Source organism: Manis pentadactyla, chromosome 9, assembly GCF_030020395.1.
Source record: "Manis pentadactyla isolate mManPen7 chromosome 9, mManPen7.hap1, whole genome shotgun sequence".
Lineage (NCBI taxonomy): Eukaryota > Metazoa > Chordata > Mammalia > Pholidota > Manidae > Manis > Manis pentadactyla.
In genome coordinates this window covers 45701084-45712519 of record NC_080027.1, presented here as the reverse complement: position 1 = coordinate 45712519, position 11436 = coordinate 45701084, and the positions used below count along the sequence as shown (strand labels likewise).

Sequence of the window (11436 nt, the reverse complement as noted above, 5' to 3'; positions counted from 1 at the left end):
CTTATAGGAACATAAATTTCTCACTTTAGAACCTACCCCCAGGTATGTCTATACTTTGGACAAAATAAGACAATGTGTATGGAAAGACAGGTGAAAGGGACAAGGAGATTCCCAATGGAGAGGTGAGAGAAAGAGAAAATTAAAACGAAACTGAAGTTTTATTAAAGAAAGTGTGATACCTAATTTTCTGAGTTTAGAAAATAACTCATCAATGTAAGTTTCAGGCTATTCACCTTTTATTGCTTCAGAGTCACCTTCCATTAGGAATGCAGAGATCCAGTGTCCCTACCACCCTTTCCTCAGTAACCTCTGGATTCCTTGCTTGATCTCCTGGGTGCGCACTCCATAAACAATGGGGTTGAGGGCTGCAGGGATGACGTGGTGGAGGACATTGAGCAGGACTGGCACCTCAGCGCAGACCTTCTTCTTGGCCACATGTGTGAGGACGAAGACCAGCAGGACGGTGCTGAAGAAGAGGATGAGGATGAAGTGGGAGCCACACGTGCTCAGGGCCTTGGCCACAGCTCCCTCTGCCTTGAGTCTCAGCACAGCTCTCAGGATGAGGGTGTAGGAGAGGAAGATGAGGATGAGGTCGCATCCTAGCAGAGTCCAGCCTCCAGCAAACTGGTACATGCGATTGATGGTGACATTATCACAGGAGAGCCTGGACACAGACATATTGGCGCAGATGCAGTTCTCAATGACGTTTCTCCTGCAATAATGGAGCCGTGCTGAGAGAATGGGAATAGGCATTGTGAGAAGGACATTCCTGGCCAAAATAAAAATGACAGCCTTGGCCACAAATTGCTCATTGATGATGGACAGGTACCTCAGTGGGTGGCAGATGGCCACATAGCGGTCATAGGCCATGACCATGAAGGTGCAGGACTCCATGGCGAGGAAACTGTTCATGATGTACATCTGCAGGAAGCAGGCAAAGAAGCTTATGGACCTGAGGTCAAACCAGAAGATGGCCAGGACCTTGGGGATGACGGTGAGGCAGAGCACCATGTCCAGCACGGAGAGGAGGCTGAGCAGGTAGTAGTACATGGGCTGGTGCAGAGAGGCCTTCATCCGGATGGTGACGAGGAGGGTGGCATTGGCCCCCATGGCCAGGAGGAAGAGGAGGCTGAGGGGCAGGGACAGCCAGAGCTGCCAGCTGGGGGACCTGACAAAACAATTCAGGAGGAAGTCTGAAATCTCAGTGGAGTTGGTGACATTGTGTTGTGTGGTCATATTTTGTCGTGTATTCCTACATCCTTCTTCTGGGAATCTGTAATTAGGATAAAAATTGGCTATTGACTACACAAACATGAATTTCCAATAATATGCCTTTCCTCTGTAAACTGTGTGCGTCCTAGCAGTTTATCCAAAGTAAGCAAATGCATCTGTTTATTTGTTGTGCCATGCTACTGGGGTATTTCTCTCATTCTAAGCAGCATAGAGGCGTGAGGTAATAGCATTTGTTTATACATGCTTGATCTGTTCAAGGCTCAGTTTCAATGTAATTATATCCTTGCATATGAATGTAGAAACTACTTTTTGTGACAGGTGAGTCTAAATTTGTACTTGTGAGTTTCTTTCTTTTTGTTTTTTAATGCACACATAGGCTACCACACCTGCATCTTAACTCTAACAGTATATACTATAAGTATCAGAGCCAGCACGAAGTGGCGCTCAGAAGAATATGATCAGTCGTTTTGTCACCGTCATTCTGTCTTTTCAGCTGTATTTACTTTGCTTTAATTAGAGATTTAAGATAATTATGGAACTGAAATTAGTTATTTGACGTTTCGTCTGAAAAGTATTTCAAGTGGATAGGTATGGAATCCCCCTAATACTTGTTTTCCCCTCTGTTTATCAGCTCTTCACCTTTGTAGGATTCCTAATTTCTGGAAGTACCTTTTAAAGGATGATGGCCAATTTTGCCGAGTTTTGGAAGGGCCATACCTGCCGTTAAACCAGACGGGAAGGCAGTCATTCTGCGGGCAGCTGTGGGAGGCTGGCGACGTTTATCTTTATACTCCTGCCCTCTTCTGTTTCCCTTTTCAAGCATCGATGTCATGGACCAGGTGGGCAGTCCCCTGCTTCCAGGCACTGCTTTAATGTTGGCATTGCTTTCTATCACTCAGCCTTTTCCCCTGGCACTGTGGGAGGTAGCAGAGCCACAGAACTGAACAGGGAGCTGTTCTTACTCTCGAGGAGGTAAAGCAAAAACCTTCTTGGGAACAATGGGGAATCATAAGAACAAATGACAGGGTCTTGCGCAAACCATTAGGACAGGATGGGGAGGACTGACTAACTTTGACATGGGCGTAGGTTGGACAAGAAAGATTGTACATAGAGTGATGTGGTACCCTCATTTACATTAAAGGTGAAGGATCCTAAGGTTCTTCCCCTGATTGTGAAAGGGTCCAAGGAAGGCTGTAGCTTGGCAAATAGTATATAGGTCAGGTCTTTCTGGGATCCTTCAAGTCATGGAGTCCATTGTACCTAAATCTGTGTATATAGACAGAGTCTCTGTTAAAGAGTTATTTTGTGGGTTAGAAATTATTTTTCATCAGGAGTATTAGAACTACGCTGCTTATTACTCATTAGGCTCACTAATGTAACATAAAATTATGTTAGGTTTGGAAGTCTTACTACTTGTGGGGAACTATGCCCAAATATTCTAAGACTTTATCCCATTTGATCATTCAACATCCTATGAGATATATTATATTATTGGCACATTACAAACAACGGAAATTATATCTCAACATCTTAACCGTCCAAACTATTTTACCCTGATGCTAATCTTGCCTAATACCGTGGGATGGATTGGAGTAATTTCTAGGATTCCTTTGGACTTGATAAATAATTCTATGAAAGTGTACTTTCCCCATCAATTCTATTAAAAAGGAAGCAAACTTCCCCCTGGACATGATTAAGAGTATTGACAGGGACTCTGATGGAGGAGAAATAATTTTGGAGTGGGGTCAGTGTGGTAAGGAAGTTTGCATAAAATGGTATATGGAGAGTGGACCAATATTTTCATACCGTTAGAAACATTCTATTGTTGGTATGTTTCACTCAACAAACACTGAGCTACCCACTGAGCCCTAGCAGCAGAGCATGTGAGAACACATAAGTCTTTCTTCCTCTGTCCTTTTCCAGTGTCAGTCTGCAATCAGAGCTTGCCACGGCACCGTCTGGGCTGAGGACCTAGAGCTAATGACTGGCTGGTTGCAGAGAGGGACACCTTGAAGAAGCCAGAGATGCTGAAGGTCAAGAATAAAGCAGAGACCCTATAGCCTCCCAGGCTTTTCCCCGGGTTGCAGGGAAGGTCCACAGCGCAGCACTGTGGTATTCCTGTGTCCAGGGGTCCCCCCAGCTCCACAGAGTTCCAGAAGAGCGACCTGCAGACCTGTCTCCCAGTGTTGTGTTGGACATCACTGCGTGCCCCCAGTGACTGAAACCTCGTGGATCCTACGGACATAATTTTCTGCTTTTGGCAGCAGTGGCATTTAGAAATTCCTTAGATAGAGCTGCAAGCTGAGGAACTACTTTCTGAGCCCCACTGATCCCCACCTGCAGCCTCTACCCTCAACCTCTGAAGTGAACTAGAGTAAATTTAATTCCAACTCCAGGAGTGAAACATTTGTAGGCAGAGTCTTTGCCTGAAGTCTCCTAAATTCCCACACTCAGAATCGAGAACCCCGATGCTCTCACTGGGGTCCAGATGATACACTTTCCAGAGCTCTCCTCCCTCCCCCCCGCATTATTCTCCTTTCCTAGGGACAAAGTCACACTTCTCTGCATCTCTGGCAGTGCCAAGCAAAGTTCAGAGAAGGCAAGAGGATGTCAGATGTTCTCATGGTGCCTTCTGACCTGAGGGAGGCTGCAGGCTGCACGGCCCTGTTTTCAGCCTGCTTTCGCGGTGCCAACTCCGGAATGGACAGGAACGCAGCTCCTGACTGAAGAGCAAGCTCTCTCCTGTCTTCTTGCTAATGATGGTATAGCTGGATCTCAGGTACCTTCTACCCAGGTGTACTTTCGGAGGGTGTGAAGCACAGGCTCTGGCTCCACTGATCCTGGAGTTTTGGTTAGGTCCCAACATACCTGGGGTATTTATTACTCTGGAGCCTAAGGGATGTCGCCCTCTAGGAACTTCTCCATCCTTCCTTCCTTGAACTCAAAGGATCCTCCTGGGACAGACAGTCAGGCACATTGGAAAAGAAAATGATTTCCTTTGTCTCTAAAAGAAAAAAGCCCTTTTAATTTAGCCGTTTGTTGGCTATGTGTCCTGTAGGGACTTAGTGACTCTCCTAGGTTTGGGGTCTTATATCCATTCACACATGTTCGTACTCATTTGCACACCCACTCTCAGAATCTTCCATGTGTGGGCTTCCTCTATGTGCTTGTTAGATAGCCTCCTAAATCATGCTATTGGATGGAGCGATGTTAACTTATCATGACTTCTGTTATGGCATTGCAATGATAAATAAGCAAGAGAGAATTACTGAGAAAATGCACTGTAATTTTCAGAGAGAAAATCCTGTAGTAATTTCTGCTACAGTGAAAGATTTTAAAATCATATTTATATACATGTGGAAATTAGGAAACATGATTTGTTCCTTATTTTTTATTTTCACCTTGAGCCTCATGTGAATCATTCATGCTCCTCAAGTTATCGAATAAGCACCATCTGTTTCTTTAAGGTCCTCCCATATTTTGCTCTATTTTTTATATCTTTTTCTTCTGCATGTTCCAACATTGCTGCTATTTATCTTCCCTTGAGGTAAATGGAAACTGTAGGATCCCTTCCACATTTCTTTCTAATTAATCTGCAATGTTCCTGTTTAGGTATATGTTCACTTATTTGTGGTTTTGGTATTAAATTTATAGAACTGTCATCAGGTTCTGTATCTGATACTGTTCTATATTTTCAGTTAAGACTAAATCGGAAAGTCTGCCATGTTGCAGTGTGTAAGTCATCTTCATTATTGACTGCTGTGCAGTTTCCATTCTGTGCATTTTCCCTTTCTGTGTAAGTAGCTAACAGCATGTGACCTAAGATGAATTGTTACCAGAAATAATGTTACTGTCAATACTCTGGTCCACCTTTACTCATGGACCTCAAGAAGGTACATGTGCAGGAACTTTTTTTAGTTGTGGCATATAAAAAAATTTAACTTCACTTGGAATTTCTCTCCCAAATATATATAACCCCACTGGAAATTTCTGAAGTTTCTTTATTTTTTACATTCTTTATACCATTTGATGCTTGTCTTTTGAAAACTGATGGATGTAAAGTAGCATCTCATTATTTTAATTTTAATTTCTTCTGACCAGGGAGCATCCTTCATATTCTGTTTAGCCACTTTTGGTTTTGAAGCTGTGAAACCATAAGTGTTCACATACATGTTCACATCCCTTTCCATCTTTTCCTATTTATTTTTGTTTTTTCTTGCATATTTACAAAATCTCCTTTCAAAGTTTAAACACTAGAGTCCCCTGTTGGCTTGATTTTGCTAAGGTCTCCTGTAGTCTGACATGTATTTGCCAAATTTACTGTGTGCTGTCCATTATTCAATGGAAATCTTTCAATTTGATCAAGTCAAATTATTGTTCTATTAATGGATTATCCCTGGAGATCTTATTTCGGGATTCCACAAGATCACCAAGGTGTTTCTGTTTTGTTAATGTTAGTTTGATAATATTTTAATAATAAATTTTCTGACACAGGATTATTGCATGGGTAAAATTACTTTTACTTTTTTACTGAATGAATATTTTGATCGTACTGTGTAGAAAGCATTATACTATGTGTTAGAAATAGAGCACATCAAAGAATATTTTCTGCCTCCTTAGGAGAAGGAGACCACACTTACAGCTACATCAAGGACCACACTAGAAGCAATCATCATACATCTTCTTACCGTGTCATATTATTCTGATTGTTACCTGATATTTCCTTTAGTCCTCATAACAACCTAGTGAGGTAGAATGGGGTGACGTGGGGAAAGGGGAAAGACAATAAAGAAAAGAAAGAAAAATTATAAATTACACCTAAGAAAATTCTTTGCATCTGTGTTTTGTGTGGGTTTCAGCCTGTCTTGGATACTGATGCTGTTAAAAGAAACGCCTAGTGTCACTCACCTGGGCCCATACTCCTTGCAACAGCCTTACAGATATTTCTCCAACCTGAGCCGGTGTTGAGGCTGAACTAGCTTTGTGGTTTTTCCTGTGATTCCTAGACTCACATTTTCTGGATTTTATCCCCAGGCAAGGGAAATGAAAGCAAAAATAAACAAATGAACTATATCAAGCCAAAATGCTTCTGCACAGCAGAGGAAACCATCAGCAAAATGAAAAGGCAATTTATTGTATGGAAGGATATATTTACAAGTGATATATCTGATAAGGGGCTAGTATCTAAAATGTATAAAGAACTCATAAACTCAACAGAAAACCTGAAATAACCTTATTTAAAAATGGTCCAAGGACCTGAACAGACATTTTTTTCAAAGAAGACATGCAGGTGGCCAACAGACACATGGGAAGATGCTCAACATCATCAATCATCAGGGAAATGCAAATTAAAACACAATGAGATATCACCTCACATTAGCCAGAATGGCTAGTATCAACAAGATAAGAAATAACAGCTTGGTATTTCATCTAGAAATTCTGGCGTAATTATGTACTTATTTTTGATTAATATTTTAGAAAGCAGACACGTTTTCTGTGGGTTGTGCTGGTCTGATGAAGTGCCTCCCTTCTTCAATCCCATTTTCTTCCGTATGTCTTCAGTTCACAGGATCGTGTTCCTGCTTTGGTTCAAACTCAAGTTCCTGTTATCATATTCTGCTTAGTCCTTCAAATTCTCTTGTAGATTTGCACCCCAGCCTTCCGCCTAATGGCCATAGTATTGGACCTCTGCCTTAGGTGCTCCTTGGCTATGTCCTTCCTGTTGGCATATTCTGCTGCTGTGTTGGGAGAACTGTTATGAAATCTATTGACACTTTCCACTGCTTCTTGGACTCCTCTTTCTTAGAGGTTTAGAGCCTTTGCAGTTGTAAGCATGGACCTTGAGTATGTTCCTCATTGCTGCAACCCCAGAACCATAACAAAACTTTGTCTATATTTGCTGTAAATGCACACTTGTTAGACAATATGTTAGATGTTGGCCTCAAGGGCCATTATCATTCTCTGTATGCGCTTGATGATTGGATGTCCATATGTAATATTGTTAAAAGTGGTTGATATTTAGTATTTCCTAAGAGGTAGTAGTCCAAATTTACCTTAGAAGCTACTTAGTACCTTAGTACCTTTATACACGTAAGATGTTCCTCTTGGTGTTCAGTCATGCACACTTGAAACCAAGCCATTTAAATTATTTTGAAATATTTGAGAGAATGAAATTTTGAGGAGTTCTTTTTCAAATGAGAAAGTAAAAGTTTATCTAGGTGTTAACCAAGTTGGATCTTGATAGACTGCTTTTTATTTTCAGAAATGTAATTCAATGTTAATCTAGAATATATGCTTTTCAGGTATTGCTTTTTATTATGTGAGTATATGTTTATTTTTCAAAGAGTAGCTCATAGTGGTATCCAAGAGCAGAGAAATGAAATACCAATTTATTTTTCTTCGCTGTGAGAGGGAGGAGGAAAGAAATGGGCAGAGCTTTGTGGAATGAAAGCTTAAGTTGGTTGAGGATGTATGTGAGGTGCTTTATGTTAAGACCAAAAGACCCAGACTTTGGGTACAGTATTGGTAGTAGACTATGAAGAGATTTTGCTTCCATGGTCAAAACAGGGTAATACCCTTCTAAGTTATTACTGAGTCACAAAAGCTTACGTTTAGGAAGGATCTGCTAAAACAAATTGTTCATAGAGGAGTAATGTGACATACTATGAGACCAGCTCTTTTGGGCCTAAGTACTGATTGTTTTAGTTGTGTAAGACTTACAATTAGAACCTTTAACTCTCTATCCAGTGATTTCTTATGTTGCCTGGTACCTTACTGCCCATCATACCTTATTCCATTCCACATTCTCACCTGTTGAGAGGACTGTATTCCAAGAACTCTTATTGTGTTGCGCCTAACCAACCTTTGAGCTCCTGAAAGCAACAAAAATGTTCTATGTGTTTTTGTGTCTTAATAGTACACAGAAATCCTAGGACATATTGTGCTTCCTACCTGTCCAATTAATAAGCAAGCAATGTTTGAACAGCATGATTTATATTTCAATATGATTACTGGATCATATGTTACAGTCTTTAGAACCCTTTACCACATTAGCACAGCTGTGTGTGCACACCATGAACTACAACACCCTGGATCCAAAAGATGCATGTCCACAGCACACAGCCACTGGAAGGAGAATCTAATAAAGCTCATGGCTAATTGTTACACACATGAGCAACCCAGATAGAAATCTTGTCCTTTTGCAATGTACACAGGACACAATACAAAAGGTCACCTCATCTCCTAGAGAAGGAGAGAGAGAGAGGCAGAGATGGAGTTGGAGACACAGAGATGGAGAGACAAAAAAAGACACTGATGTGGTCAAAGGCTCACAGGGAAAGAGCCAATTAATGACTAGAAGCATCTTCCCTTCATTCACGAAAGAAATGCACTCCTATGTCCTTGTCTCCGATATACTCCCTTCTGTGGAAATGGAATAAGAACACATTACACAACACAACCCACCAAATATCCACAGATGTATATTCAAGAATACAAAGTCATGATACAATAACAGCTGTACTTATAGGAACATAAATTTCTCACTTTAGAACCTACCCCCAGGTATGTCTATACTTTGGACAAAATAAGACAATGTGTATGGAAAGACAGGTGAAAGGGACAAGGAGATTCCCAATGGAGAGGTGAGAGAAAGAGAAACTTAAAACGAAACTGAAGTTTTATTAAAGAAAGTGTGATACCTAATTTTCTGAGTTTAGAAAATAACTCATCAATGTAAGTTTCAGGCTATTCACCTTTTATTGCTTCAGAGTCACCTTCCATTAGGAATGCAGAGATCCAGTGTCCCTACCACCCTTTCCTCAGTAACCTCTGGATTCCTTGCTTGATCTCCTGGGTGCGCACTCCATAAACAATGGGGTTGAGGGCTGCAGGGATGACGTGGTGGAGGACATTGAGCAGGACTGGCACCTCAGCGCAGACCTTCTTCTTGGCCACATGTGTGAGGACGAAGACCAGCAGGACGGTGCTGAAGAAGAGGATGAGGATGAAGTGGGAGCCACACGTGCTCAGGGCCTTGGCCACAGCTCCCTCTGCCTTGAGTCTCAGCACAGCTCTCAGGATGAGGGTGTAGGAGAGGAAGATGAGGATGAGGTCGCATCCTAGCAGAGTCCAGCCTCCAGCAAACTGGTACATGCGATTGATGGTGACATTATCACAGGAGAGCCTGGACACAGACATATTGGCGCAGATGCAGTTCTCAATGACGTTTCTCCTGCAATAATGGAGCCGTGCTGAGAGAATGGGAATAGGCATTGTGAGAAGGACATTCCTGGCCAAAATAAAAATGACAGCCTTGGCCACAAATTGCTCATTGATGATGGACAGGTACCTCAGTGGGTGGCAGATGGCCACATAGCGGTCATAGGCCATGACCATGAAGGTGCAGGACTCCATGGCGAGGAAACTGTTCATGATGTACATCTGCAGGAAGCAGGCAAAGAAGCTTATGGACCTGAGGTCAAACCAGAAGATGGCCAGGACCTTGGGGATGACGGTGAGGCAGAGCACCATGTCCAGCATGGAGAGGAGGCTGAGCAGGTAGTACATGGGCTGGTGCAGAGAGGCCTCCATCCGGATGGTGACGAGGAGGGTGGCACTGGCCCCCATGGCCAGGAGGAAGAGGAGGCTGAGGGGCAGGGACAGCCAGAGCTGCCAGCTGGGGGACCTGACAAAACAATTCAGGAGGAAGTCTGAAATCTCAGTGGAGGTGGTGACATTGTGTTGTGTGGTCATATTTTGTCGTGTATTCCTACATCCTTCTTCTGGGAATCTGTAATTAGGATAAAAATTGGCTATTGACTACACAAACATGAATTTCCAATAATATGCCTTTCCTCTGTAAACTGTGTGCGTCCTAGCAGTTTATCCAAAGTAAGCAAATGCATCTGTTTATTTGTTGTGCCATGCTACTGGGGTATTTCTCTCATTCTAAGCAGCATAGAGGCGTGAGGTAATAGCATTTGTTTATACATGCTTGATCTGTTCAAGGCTCAGTTTCAATGTAATTATATCCTTGCATATGAATGTAGAAACTACTTTTTGTGACAGGTGAGTCTAAATTTGTACTTGTGAGTTTCTTTCTTTTTGTTTTTTAATGCACACATAGGCTACCACACCTGCATCTTAACTCTAACAGTATATACTATAAGTATCAGAGCCAGCACGAAGTGGCGCTCAGAAGAATATGATCAGTCGTTTTGTCACCGTCATTCTGTCTTTTCAGCTGTATTTACTTTGCTTTAATTAGAGATTTAAGATAATTATGGAACTGAAATTAGTTATTTGACGTTTCGTCTGAAAAGTATTTCAAGTGGATAGGTATGGAATCCCCCTAATACTTGTTTTCCCCTCTGTTTATCAGCTCTTCACCTTTGTAGGATTCCTAATTTCTGGAAGTACCTTTTAAAGGATGATGGCCAATTTTGCCGAGTTTTGGAAGGGCCATACCTGCCGTTAAACCAGACGGGAAGGCAGTCATTCTGCGGGCAGCTGTGGGAGGCTGGCGACGTTTATCTTTATACTCCTGCCCTCTTCTGTTTCCCTTTTCAAGCATCGATGTCATGGACCAGGTGGGCAGTCCCCTGCTTCCAGGCACTGCTTTAATGTTGGCATTGCTTTCTATCACTCAGCCTTTTCCCCTGGCACTGTGGGAGGTAGCAGAGCCACAGAACTGAACAGGGAGCTGTTCTTACTCTCGAGGAGGTAAAGCAAAAACCTTCTTGGGAACAATGGGGAATCATAAGAACAAATGACAGGGTCTTGCGCAAACCATTAGGACAGGATGGGGAGGACTGACTAACTTTGACATGGGCGTAGGTTGGACAAGAAAGATTGTACATAGAGTGATGTGGTACCCTCATTTACATTAAAGGTGAAGGATCCTAAGGTTCTTCCCCTGATTGTGAAAGGGTCCAAGGAAGGCTGTAGCTTGGCAAATAGTATATAGGTCAGGTCTTTCTGGGATCCTTCAAGTCATGGAGTCCATTGTACCTAAATCTGTGTATATAGACAGAGTCTCTGTTAAAGAGTTATTTTGTGGGTTAGAAATTATTTTTCATCAGGAGTATTAGAACTACGCTGCTTATTACTCATTAGGCTCACTAATGTAACATAAAATTATGTTAGGTTTGGAAGTCTTACTACTTGTGGGGAACTATGCCCAAATATTCTAAGACTTTATCC

The 11436-nt window shown here is 42.1% G+C and overlaps 2 protein-coding genes across 2 annotated transcripts; both read right to left on the bottom strand.

Annotated features, from left to right (window-relative positions):
- Nucleotides 1–285: 285 nt before the first annotated feature.
- On the bottom strand, nucleotides 286–1236 carry LOC130684721 (olfactory receptor 56A3-like). Its single transcript, XM_057506622.1, has one exon. The coding sequence runs from the start codon at nucleotides 1234–1236 to the stop codon at nucleotides 286–288; it is 951 nt and encodes a 316-aa protein (XP_057362605.1).
- Nucleotides 1237–9039: 7803 nt separating this feature from the next.
- On the bottom strand, nucleotides 9040–9987 carry LOC130684720 (olfactory receptor 56A3-like). The gene has a single exon (XM_057506621.1). The coding sequence runs from the start codon at nucleotides 9985–9987 to the stop codon at nucleotides 9040–9042; it is 948 nt and encodes a 315-aa protein (XP_057362604.1).
- Between the last annotated feature and the right edge of the window lie 1449 nt (nucleotides 9988–11436).

Coding starts and splice junctions, on each gene's coding strand:
- LOC130684720 (XM_057506621.1), bottom strand. CDS start 9,987: ATGACCACACAACACAATGTCACCACCTCCACTGAGATTTCAGACTTC.
- LOC130684721 (XM_057506622.1), bottom strand. CDS start 1,236: ATGACCACACAACACAATGTCACCAACTCCACTGAGATTTCAGACTTC.